The following is a 12546-nucleotide window of genomic DNA, read 5'->3' on the forward strand; positions in this document are numbered from 1 at the left end:
AGAACCAAATGTGAAACGGAAGATGAAGAACTCATTGAACTTCAAGAAATCGAAGAAAACTTCCCAACAAATGTTCAAGAAGATTTTGGCGAGTTTATTGAGGATGATTCATTGGAAAAAGTAATGAAACTTTCGTCGGATAAAAAAATAACAAATAAATCATCGTTGGTTATTCGAGATGAAGATTATGGTTTCTTAGCAAAGAATTTCATCATTCTTATGGAACAATTTTCAAAGTAAGCTTTTCAAGATCCAGAAATATGAAGAAATGAAAATTGTGTTTACTTTTAGGGTTTACTATTACCACTCAGATGTCACTTCGAAAAAGGCACCTGCTCTGGATTTCATATCTCCCTTCAAAGATCGTGTCAGAGTTTTTGTAAGATTATTTTCGAAATATAAAACTGCACTTAATGAACAATTGGATAAGAATATTTACAATACGTTCGCTTTTGCTATTGGTCTTCAGCAAGAGATGCTCAATGAAGTATCACTTTCAAGTAAGTTGAAGGCAAACAAAGGATAATTTAAAAAACTGTTCTAATTGAATTTTTGTATTTTTTTTCGTTTAGACAAACATTTACAAGAATATAACTTTTATAAGGATGCCAATATTCCCGAAATCATTGCATGTACTGATGTTTTGAATAGGATTGATAAACGTGTCAAAGATCAATTGGAATTGTATCCTGAACATGCTAGTTTAATTGATGTAAGTAATATGTAATTATATAATCAATTTACCATAAGTTTTTATTTTTATGAAAAAGTCCCGCTCGCAATATTCTCTCGGGTTCAGCTTCACTAAATTATGAATCATGATTTTCATTGATATAGTTAGGTAGGGTGTGATGGCAGTCAAAGGTAACCTTTGCTCTGTTACTATTTAGAGCTGGGGTGTGCCGTTTTGATACCAAACATTTGACTCATCAATAAACAAAAAATAAGATATGGTAGGCTCTAGACATATCGTAGTGTTTAAAATGTAGGTCTTTGATTTTTATTTCCGCAAGCTCTCTTAGATTGCCTAATTCTAGAACAGACCAATACAGGAAATTTGCAATGGGAGTGAATCACCGTCTGCTTTTCCTGTGGTCGGAAAACTATGGCCATAGACCAGGAGCCCTACTCTGTAATGCGTTTCGATAGCCAATCCGATTCGAATCTGATATTCGATTCGTTTATGAATTCGTACTCTGTAAAATGTTCGAATCGAAAACCAACACGTCTCTTCTTTCCAAGGTCATGGAAACGCTGATTAATTATCAGCTCAAGAAATATCTCGAAGAACGGAAGCTTCTTAATGACCGACAGTATGGTTTTCGTAGCAATAGGTCCACTGGTGATCTTATGGTTTATCTCATCGAACAGTGGAACAAATCTTTACATCGTTTTGGAGAAAGTAAGATTATTGCAATTGATATTTCAAAAGCATTTGATAGAGTTTGGCACCAAGGTCTCTTATCGAAAATGCGTGGTTTTGGTATTGATGAATCTCTTCTTCGTTGAATTAGAAATTACCTTTCTAACCGTTCAATACAAGTTCTATTGGATGGTTACTAGTCTGAAATTCATAAAATAAATGCTGGTGTTCCCGTTTTGTCTCCGACACTCTTTCTTATACTCATAAATGATCTTATGTCTGCCACTTCTAATCCATTAACCTGTTTAGCCGACGACAGTACCCTCAGCTTCTCATACTCGTTTATAAATTCACATCCTTGTCCTTCGGATGTGGAACTTCAACAGCAGGGTATGATAAGCTTATTAAAATCTGTACAATGGGGAATCAATAACCGTGTAGAATTTAATGCTTCGAAAACTCAATGCTGTCTCCTGTCGTTAAAGCGTAACACACCCCCGATGCCACTATCTATGAGTGGCACTTGCATCCAAGAAACTAATTAACTGTCAGTACTTGGTATGTGTATCACAGATCACCTTTTATGGAACGATCATGTATTTGATATTGCCAAAAATGCTGCCAAGTGCTTAGGATTTCTCTGACGGTGCAAGAAATTTTTCACCCCTTCTGATCTGGCTGTAATTTACAAAGCCTTCATCCGTCCAAAGCTTGAATATAATTAGCATATCTGGGCAGGTGCCCCTAAAACAAGTTTAAATCTCTTGGATAGAGTACAAAAAAGAGCTTTAAAAATGATAGGCGATAGAACTATAATCGAAACATTTACATCGCTAGAACACCGCCGCAATGTTTCATGCCTTTCGTTGTTTTATCGATATTTTTACAAACAATGTTCTGTTGAACTAGCCAGTTGCATTCCACTCCTTAAACGATTCAGCCGTAATACTCGCACTTCCAGGAATGCTCATCAGTATACTCTTGAGCTCAATTTCGGGCGTACTGTCAAGTAAAGAGATTCTTTCTTAAATCGCACATCGAGAATGTGGAATGCTTTAGCCAACTCTGTTTTCTCCTCCCATTTTGATGTTCAGAACTTTAAGACCAATGTGCACCGGTATCTCCTTTTAAATCCTTCCCTATTTTCCTAATGCTCGCACTGTGTTTAAATATAAACATATAAAGGGTACTAATAACCCCTTGAGTGCCTGCAAATTATAAAAAAAAAGCAAAGAAGACGAGGAAAAAATTAAAATTCCATCATTATTGTTTTGACTTGATATTTATCGTAATGACTTTTTTACACTTCACTACTTTGCAATTGCCACATCTAACTTTTTAATTCAAGCTTAGAAAGTTTAGGCTGATTTTTTTCATAGTCATTTCGTTTTTGTGTTGAAATTTGTCTTTTGCCATATTATACTTTTTTTCCTTCAAGTCATACGAAATCCACCATAATTTCAAATTGCTTTTGTTTGGTATGCACATTTTTCGCTGATGAATCCCTGTAAAAGAATTTATTTGCTTAAATTTTGAATAAAATTATTATTTCCTTACTTATATTTTATCTATTTCACACAACTTAACACAATTTTCCTTTTGTGTCCTTTAAAAACGACCTTCGAATTGCGATTCGTTACCTCTTTTGGTGTTGAAACAAAATTTTCGTTTTCGAACGCTATTGACACTCGGAAACGCATTGCAGATACGAAAAATCCGAATGAGGATTTGTCATTCCGTAAGTACTAAATTTCTTATCGGCATTAGAAATAGAGAGCACAAAATATTCGTTTTCGAAAATATTTTCTTTCGAAATGCATTACAGAGTAAGGCCCCAGTGTACGGTACATATTCCAGTGATTCTGGCTGTATCGTGCCTATGTTTGAATTTGCTTTCAAAAGCATTAGAACAGGAATCGTTGTAGTAAGGGCATATCTTTCTAGATATATTACACTTTGACTGCTCCATTTGAGGTTGGATTTTTTTTTTTAAATCGAGAAGAATAGCGCCAAGAAGAATGTTCACGCCTTCCATAAACTATTGCACCTCAAACTTGTTTTATTATTATAATAATTTGATTAATTAAATCAAATTACTACATAACGCCATAAAAGTGAGATATTCAACCTCATAAAACGCACTGGCTATATGCTTCGATAATTAGTTCGATCCTAAAATACGGACCAACAATATGTTGCCAATTGGCTTAAGGCCTTCTTACATTAGTTAAATAATGACATTTGCCACTCTACTATTCTAATTTTAGCCAAATATTTACCTTATAACATTGACTACGTCACACCCATCCATTATTTAATAAAAACTGGAGTGCTCAGATCTACTTTGGGAAATGGGTAATCTTTAGCAGACAAAACCGTTCAATTTTATGCCAATAGATCTAAAATTAATGAAGACGTTGGATGAGGCATTCACTTCGACGGAATATTTCTTGGTCTCTTCTTTCGTCTTCCCAATCATTGTAGCATCTTCTAGGCGGAATTTCTAGTCATCAAAGAGGTCTACCATTATGCCCATCTTCTCAGATAGTCAAGCCGGCATAAAATCATTTGTTCTGTTGCGTTATAAATTTTCAATTGTCGCTTGCAAATACGATAAAGCGTTTCAATATTCGCCGGGTCTTTGAGAAACTCCTAGAACCTGTAAAGCTGATGAACTTACAAAATGGAAGTTCTTTACTTTTGCTTAGTTACAAACATATCATCGTTATACCCTTAGTTTAAGCGTGACACCGTAGAGAAGCGAACAGCAACTTGCATATCAAACAAAAAACTTATTTAGCCAAAGCTTGTTGCCAAATGATCAAAGTAACTTATTTCTCTTGGTACATTATCTTGGTTATAATTCTCAACTGAACTCTGTTCAATAAGTATGCAGAAAGAGATAAAAGAGGAGACAATTACTTCTATACTTATGCCCTGCACTATTACGGAGGCCACTCAGGATCTAATGAACTCCTACATATACTATTAGTTAGAAAAACTTTATTTGAAAAATGGTTTTAAAATTAACAATTATCATACTATATTCACAAGTTAAATATGGTTTGGCCAGTGGCCGTCTACCATATTGACAATGTATTTAAGTTTAATTGTAAAATTAACCTAGTTGTTTAATTAAAAGTCTCCTTCGTGGATACGTTGTCTATAGCGCAATGCGGTTGTAATATATTTATATACAATTTTCCAGCCTACTTTTCCATTCGGAACTTCCAATTTTTCGGCCAATTCCATCACAGGACATCTTGAAGTGGTGTACATCTTCTCTCTCATTTAGATTACAAAGATCGCATACGATCTTTAAATCTGGTCAATGCGGCATGTAATTTAAATTTAATAATTCGCCTCCAACTTTAAATATAACATTTATCATACTTATGGGGAAACGGTTGAGGAGGTATGTCGTTCTTGAAGTCTAAATTTAGTTGACTGTAAATCATTCTTTGTTGCAAAGATTAAGCTTCCTCCTTAAAACTTCTATACGCTACATGGCTTAACTTCTGTCTTTTAGATTTGAAAGGCTAATACCGGGTAAAAATTCGATACTTTCACCTAAGCTAAGAGCCAGCTCCTCCCACTTTTTGACTAGATTACCCCTCGATGACAAAATCTTTTAAAAGTACTTGTCTCCGCAATTTTTCTTCGTCCATTTCCATTACTTTAATAATGTAGTCAAAATGCAGCTATAAAGTCCTTAAGAACAATGGAGGTGCAGTTGTTTCCAAATGAAGCATATAAATTGGAGTGCCAATTTGTAGCCGAAAAATGCGCTTTGAGAAATACCTGAGAAACCTTTCCACCTCCTCGTATTAGCAATATCCCCAAACTTGCGCGTCATAAAGCATTATAGAAGCTGCAGTCGCATGAAATTTGTTTAGCTTTGAACTATGCTCGACACCTTTATTATCGATGCAACGTTTTCACACAGAAGAAATTGCTCTTTTCGATTCCGCTGGCTTGGACTCAAAATGCTTTTTTATGTTGAGGTTAGATGTTATTAAAACCCCTAAGTATTTGTAATCTCGAATAATTGCAACATATTCACCTTTTTTCATTATTTGCATATCTTACTCCTCCGCCCGAAGTGTCATAACTTTAGACTTCTGCAAATTAACTGAAAGATTCCAATTTTCACAGTATGTCTCCAGTCTGTTCACTATACGCTGCATTTCTTCCACCGATTCAGATAAAAAAACAATATCATCCGCAAATATCAGTCCTGGTATCCGAGTACTTCCGAACTGGATTCCTCCTCCTCCGACATCCTCCAAGATATCATTAATAAACAAAACAAATAGTAGTGTGCTCAACACACAGCCTTGTTTAACTGCCCTTTCTGTTAGAAACTCTTCAGATATATACTCCCCATCCCATACGTAGATTATTACATTATTTTCATACAACGCTCTAACAAGGGTAACGACTTTACTTGATACTCCAAGCTTATAAAAAAGCGCTTTACAGGCGATTGAATCAAACGCAGCTCGAAAATACACAAAAAAGGCGTAAAGTTTTTGTTTCCTTCATTTGAAGTCTTTTGTAATGTTTATCAAACTGAATACTTGGTCTATAGGCGAATAGCTCTTTTTAAATCCTGCTCGAAATGCATTAAGAATTTTCTTTTTTTCGTTCCAATCTTAAACCCTATTAAAAATTAGAGTACTGTAAAGCTTTACGGAAGAATTCAAGAAGGAGATGCACCTATAATTTTCCGAAACATCATAAGACCAGGTCCCCATCATCTACTGTTTCAAATGATACATAATTAGCTAAACATTTTCCAACGAGTAGGAAAGACCCTTATATATTTAATTAAGTATCCGAATCAACAACTGGTGTTATTATGTTGTCTTTTTCAGCCAATTTCGAAATGTTTAACAATGATTGAAGCCCATCTTTTTGTTATATCGATTTTCTGTGTTATTCTGCACCACTTTGCTTACTTTCTCAGGTCCCCAGACCTAAAAAATCCGTAGGTGTTGCCTAGCGAGGCATAAGGCCTCAATTAAGCAATCGTGTACGGTTTTCAACTCTCTATCTTTTTCCCAGCGATTTTTTCTGAACTGTTCTTCTCCACGTGCTTATCAGTCTCCCGACTCTATAAAGTTCCTCGTTCGAAATACGAATAGCCTAAAGAAGCTAAGTTGCAGTTTTATAATGATAGTTTCTATTGATTTCCAAAACTTCTTGAACGTTTCATTGAAACAATCGTAGCTTTTTGTTCAATCCGACATTTTTCTAAATATTGGACACCATCCCAAAGTCAGCCTTTGATTCCCCTATACGGCTGTCGAAATCTTGTGCGTCAACTGTTACCTTTTACTTTCTTCGTGTTTCTTTCTTCCCATTAAAGACCTGGACTAGCTTTTCTTTTGCGAGTTGCATGACATTAATATAAAACTTTGTCTTTTGGTATCAGATAATTCGTGTGATAAAGAAAATCCGTGGTCTACCATCGACATCACCTGTAGTTCGCTTCAATACAGGTTTCCAAATCCTGCGGCAAAAAGTCGCCCAATGGAATGAAGTTGCCCACAAGAAAAATCATTTGCGTGATTTAGAAATCGAGGTAGCCGAATTTGTCCAGAAATGGACAAAACTCGAATTGCAATTCTGGAGAACATGTCTATCTCAAACTCATGAACGGTAAATATAACTTTGAAAAACAAAATTAAAACAAATAAACTACAATTTTTATATCGCTTCAGAGTCCAATCAAATGCCTACAAATATTGGTTTTTCATCTATAATCTTCTCCAAGAATACATCCAAGATCACGAGATCGATTCTTCCTACACTGACATGAAATACACAGAAAAACGTTTTGCCGAAGGTGAAACAATGGAAACTGAGCAACAAAAAACCTCTAAGATCTCATCCAACGACATCCTAAAAATTCTAAGACAATTTGTAGAATCCTCAAGCTACGGGGATTTCCAAGTTCGTATGGATTTGCTTAAATCCTTTGAGTTGTACCTGCACTATGTTCAAATTGGCGACGAGGAGAAGAAGACCTCTCTGATTGCTGGTCTTCATAATTTACAAATCTACTTTAGTCAATTTGCTTCCGAGATCGAAGAGAATAAGAAGTCAATTCGGGCTCCAATCGAAAAGAAGCTCAAAGAGTTCGTAAAGATTGAGTCCTACAACAAGGACTTGTCATACTTCAGCATGCGAAGTAATGTGGCCAGAGTTCATCGAAGCTTAAATAAGTTCCTTAAGGAATACCAAAATAAATTAACTGAAAAAATAACTCCAGTCTTCCAACCCAAAGACGCCACTGCAAAGGACTACAATTTCCAGAACGAAAAAGGCAGGGAATTGCGGTACGATCCAAAGATCAAGTATTACATGCTTGACGTGAAGACATTTGTTGCTCCACAAAAACTTAAGGGAAAATTCGAGATTGAAGCTGGAAACGGCGGCGGCGATGAGGCGAGTCTCTTGCATAAAGTTGGCAAGCTATTCTTGACATCCCGAAACGTAGTCAAAGAAACCATAAGCAATGTTGCATATCCCAGCCTCATTAATGCACTCGATGAGTTGATGATTACTCAAATCGAGACATGCGATTACCTTAGAAATCTGGAAGTTAACAGAACCCAAGAACGTCCTAAGCAAGTAATCGAAGCCAAACATATTCTGCAACAAAAACGAAAAGCACTCTCCGACTTCTTTAAGACTTTGAGTAATCTTGGATTGAGTTATAAGTCTGGACTTCTGGAGATGTCACTTCGGTCGGAATTCGAAGATTTGTCGCTTCCTCCATTCTGTGTAAAGACCATGCTCGGTGGATTCAAGGATAAGAAGATTCACCCAAATATTGTTCACTTGAACGAAAATCTCGATAGATACTATGCAAAGTGTGTATTTAAGCTGAAGCTCCTGCAGAATGCTATGCTGGCGCCACTGAGCGAACTGGGACCTCCCAACATTGACCGCATTAAGGGTTTTGCCGTGGAGACATTCCTCCTGGTGCAGAATCAACGAGTTCTCTTGAGTAATTCCACTCGAAGTATTTACGAGTTGCAAAATGTGATCTCTAATTTGAAGCTTCTATCCGAAATGAGTGCAGAACGTTCGGAAAGCTTGAAGTTCTCCAAATGGCGAGATGAATTCGTTGCATTGAAAGAAAGCATCTGCAGAGTTCGTCTTCTGTTGGAACAGTTTGTGTTGCTATTGAAATGCGTTCCAGACAAAGAATCACCTGAGAACACACTGTTAGTGAATACCAATGCTGTCGTTGTCCAGGGAGAACTCAAGTTCTCAGCCATCACAGAACGTTGTCAAAACCTTCTAAGTCAAGTAAAATCTGTCCTAAGTGATATGGCAAAGAATGATGTCGAGTTCCTTAGCAGTGAGCGGATGGAGATCTTCAACAAAGCCTACACAGACATTCGCGCCCAAATTGAAGACATACGAGCATTGTTCTCTGTTTCTGAAGGTGAGTACCTTCCAGCTGCAAAGAGTCTCACAGAACTGCTCAATCACATGGACGAAGTCTATGAATCTTTCGTAAGTCAAGATAACGCAGCAGAAGACTTGCCAGACTTTGAAAATATTGACATCGAATTGGAGAACATTGTTCATTCGATTTTGTTGTCCATTCAAAAGCTCTTTAAGAAGTATCCCAAGCAAATGGTGATCTCTGAAGATGGCAAGGAACAGAGAGTGTCGCCCAGCAAAAAGCAAGCTGAAGACGAGCAAATAAAGGAGAATCATCTTAAGGGAAAGTTGTACCAAGAACTTTTGGCCGATTGGGAAATTCTGAATCTCACCCATGTTACCAAGAAAATGTCCAATATTCTTCTATCCATCAAACACTCGAAGGGTGCAGGCATTCAGTACGTTCGTAGGATAACATCAGTTCTGCCAATTTTGGAGCAATACAACTTAGTTGCAGATTACTACCTGTTCCAACAATTGGGAGCTCATAAGATTTCCTCTAAAATGCTTTCAGTAATGTTGACTGTCTTCGTTGAACTAAGTACGAAAGGATTCTGTATTCCACCGGACCTAATGCAGGACGAAGAAGGTGAGTCAAAGAAGAACGACGACAAGAAGGGTGAAGGATTTGGCCTAGAAGATGGAACTGGCGATAAAGATGCTTCCGATAAAATCGAATCAGAAGACCAACTTGATGATGCAAAACGACCAGAGGATCGAAAGGAGGAAGATAAGAAGAACAACGAGGATTGCAAGGAGGAGAAGGGAATTGAGATGAGTGATGACTTTGAGGGTAAGATGCAGGACATCGAGAAGCCCGAAGAGGAAGACGACAGTGGAGAGTCTGAGGACGAAGAAGAACTCAACAAAGAAATGGGTGACACCGACAAGGGAGCTGATAAGTTGGATGACCAAATTTGGGGATCTGACGAGGAGCAAGAACAATCCGAGGAAGAGAATGAAATGCAGGAGGAAGATGAGGGTAAGGGTTCGAAAGATGAATCGGATGCCCACAATGATTTAGACACCAAAAACGAGTCAAAGAAGGGAGAAGAAGAACACGACAAGGATGGCTTAGATGCGACGGATGATCCAGCTCAGGACAAAGAGAAGAAGAAGCAAGAAAAGGATATCGATGAGATGAAGGAACCCGAATTCGACGAGGAACAAACTAATCCATATCACAATCAGCTAGAAGATCCACCAGAGGCGGAGGAAATGGATTTGGGTGATAACGTAAACATGGACGACGAGAGAGATGCCGATGATCAGCGGGATGAAGATAATCCATTCGACATTGACGCAATGAAGGATCAGAAGCCACCAGAAAATGAAACTGAAGAAGGTGATGAAGAAGGCGAAGGAGATAAGGACGAACCGGGTGATGAAAACAAGAACGAAGGTGACTCTTCAGACTCTGAGGAGGAACCTGAAGCAGGAACAGAAGACTTAAAGAAGGACAAAGATGCTGAAGATGAGAAAAAAGAAGATGAAAAGGTAGAAAACGAGGATGCGGAAACAAAAACCCGTGGTGAGTTGGACGAAGAAGAGCAGAAGCAAGAGCAGGGAGAGGATGAGAATAAGGAGAGCAAAGCTGAAGACAAAGACACGGATGCAGCTGAAGAGTCAAAGGACAAACAGAGCAAGGAGGAGAATGTTCAATCTGTGCCCGAGACAGAGAACAAGGGATCAACTGATCAAGTTCAGAACGAAGATCTCGAGAAGGACATCAACCAAGATCAGAAGCTCGACGAACAAGATACTGGTGACGACAAAGACGGAGTAGGACAAGCAGAGAACGAAACATCCGACCAGGGTCATCAAGGCATTGCGGAAACCAAAGAAACCGAAGCAAAGTCAGATCAGTCCAAGGAGAAGCCCAAACCCGAAGAGAAACGAAAACAGGGACGTACTAATGAAGAACGAACACTTGGAGAGGCCGAGGAGAACAAGTTGAAACAATTGAAAACAATAGATAGGCTTAAGGAACAGAAAGAAGGTCCTGAGGAGAACGATAAGGATGATGATAAAAAGGATGAAGCAGAAAGTGAGGAATTCCAGCATGTAAAAGATCCAAAGACAAATGACAAGACAACTCTGGACAATGCCACCGAAGAGCAATCAAAACAAATAAAACATCTGGAAGATGAGGAGAAAAAGGAGGACGAGGAGAAGAAGGGCGATGAAGAGAACACTGACGAATTGATGGATGTCGATGAGACTCCAACCCCAGATGAGATGGATCAAGATCAACCGGAAGTTTCTTCCGAAAAACTGGACAAACATTCTGACAAACCTTCAAAAACAGAAAAGAATAAAGAACAATCTGAAGAAACTGAAAAAGTTGACGTCGAAGGTGAGGTGATAGAAACAATGACGGTTTCCAGAGGTGACGACACCACAGCACATTGCGTGTAAGTTTGAAGAAAGGTTGAGTTGAAATTATGATTCATTTATTTCGTTTCCTATTTTAGAAAAGAAATTCTTATGGATACAAGTATTGCTCAAGAGTTAACAGCTGCTGAGACTTTGGAACTGAGAAAAGCCTACCAAAATCAGTTGGTTTCTGGCAAAGGGGTAAAAAACATATATTTTCAAATTTGATAGATTCAGTTCTTATTTTGAATATTTTTGATTTAGTCAATTCCTCAACATCAAGACTACGAAATGTGGCAAATAATCTCCAATAAAATGCTTCCGAATGCCCGCGAGCTATGCGAACAACTTCGTCTTATCCTCGAGCCAACAAAGTGCACCCGACTCAAGGGAGACTACCGCACAGGTCGCCGGATAAACATGAAGAAAATCATTCCATACATCGCCTCACAATTCCGAAAGGATAAGATTTGGCTGAGAAGAACCAAACCAGCACAACGTGATTACAAAATTACAATAGCCATCGATGATTCAAAGTCAATGGATCACAATAATTCCAAGGAATTGACCCTGGAAGCTATTTCCCTGGTCTCACAAGCATTAACTCTGCTTGAAAGTGGTCGTTTAAGTATTGTTTCATTTGGTGAAGCGCCCAAAATTATACTCAATCATACAGAACAATTTGATGGTCCCAAGTTGGTGAGTTCATTGGCTTTTGCCCAGGAGAAGACGAACATTGCCGACTTGTTGGATTTCGTTAGGACTGTGAATACCGAAGAGGGTGCAATGGGTTCGGACAATGGATTGTTTGAAAATCTGCTTCTAGTTCTGAGTGATGGCCGAAATATATTCAGTGAAGGAAGTGTTAAGGTATTTTAAATCGATCCATTAATCTGCTTCTTTATATAAACTGTGTTTCTTTAAGGTCCGAAATGCCGTAAAACTTGCGAGAAGACAACGGATATTCCTTGTTTACATCATCATAGATAACCCAGAAAACAAGGTAGGTCTTTACTCAACTCTCGTATCAATTCTAAGCTGTTTATGACAATATTACTTATTTCAGAGCTCAATTCTTGATATCCAATCAGTGGAAATGCTGCCAGATAATAAACTTAGTATTAAATCCTATCTCGATGACTTCCCCTTCCCCTACTACATGATAGTTCGTGATCTTGGACAACTGCCCCTCGTTCTCAGCGAAGCCATGCGACAATGGTTCGAGTTGGTCAACAGTGAACAGTAGTTTTTTTAAGAATTCATAACGAATGTGTAAATATATAGATAAATAGAATGTAAATAAATAAGAAAAAAAACCCAATGAATTGAAGTAATACAATAAT

The 12546-nt window shown here is 37.9% G+C and overlaps 1 protein-coding gene across 1 annotated transcript in view; it reads left to right on the forward strand.

The window, feature by feature from the left end:
• Positions 1 to 12545, forward strand: part of LOC129952081 (midasin) — a 28897-nt gene extending 16352 nt beyond the window's left edge. Inside the window, exons 9-17 of the mRNA XM_056064509.1 lie at positions 3 to 236; positions 292 to 500; positions 573 to 712; positions 6801 to 7027; positions 7090 to 11241; positions 11302 to 11404; positions 11468 to 12073; positions 12129 to 12206; positions 12270 to 12545. Of these exons, the coding sequence (XP_055920484.1) occupies positions 3 to 236; positions 292 to 500; positions 573 to 712; positions 6801 to 7027; positions 7090 to 11241; positions 11302 to 11404; positions 11468 to 12073; positions 12129 to 12206; positions 12270 to 12449 (5929 nt within the window). The 3' untranslated portion in view covers positions 12450 to 12545. The remainder of the gene's footprint in view (positions 1 to 2; positions 237 to 291; positions 501 to 572; positions 713 to 6800; positions 7028 to 7089; positions 11242 to 11301; positions 11405 to 11467; positions 12074 to 12128; positions 12207 to 12269) is intronic.
• The last annotated feature ends 1 nt before the right edge of the window (position 12546 follows it).

Source organism: Eupeodes corollae, chromosome 3, assembly GCF_945859685.1.
Source record: "Eupeodes corollae chromosome 3, idEupCoro1.1, whole genome shotgun sequence".
Taxonomy (NCBI): Eukaryota; Metazoa; Arthropoda; class Insecta; order Diptera; family Syrphidae; genus Eupeodes; species Eupeodes corollae.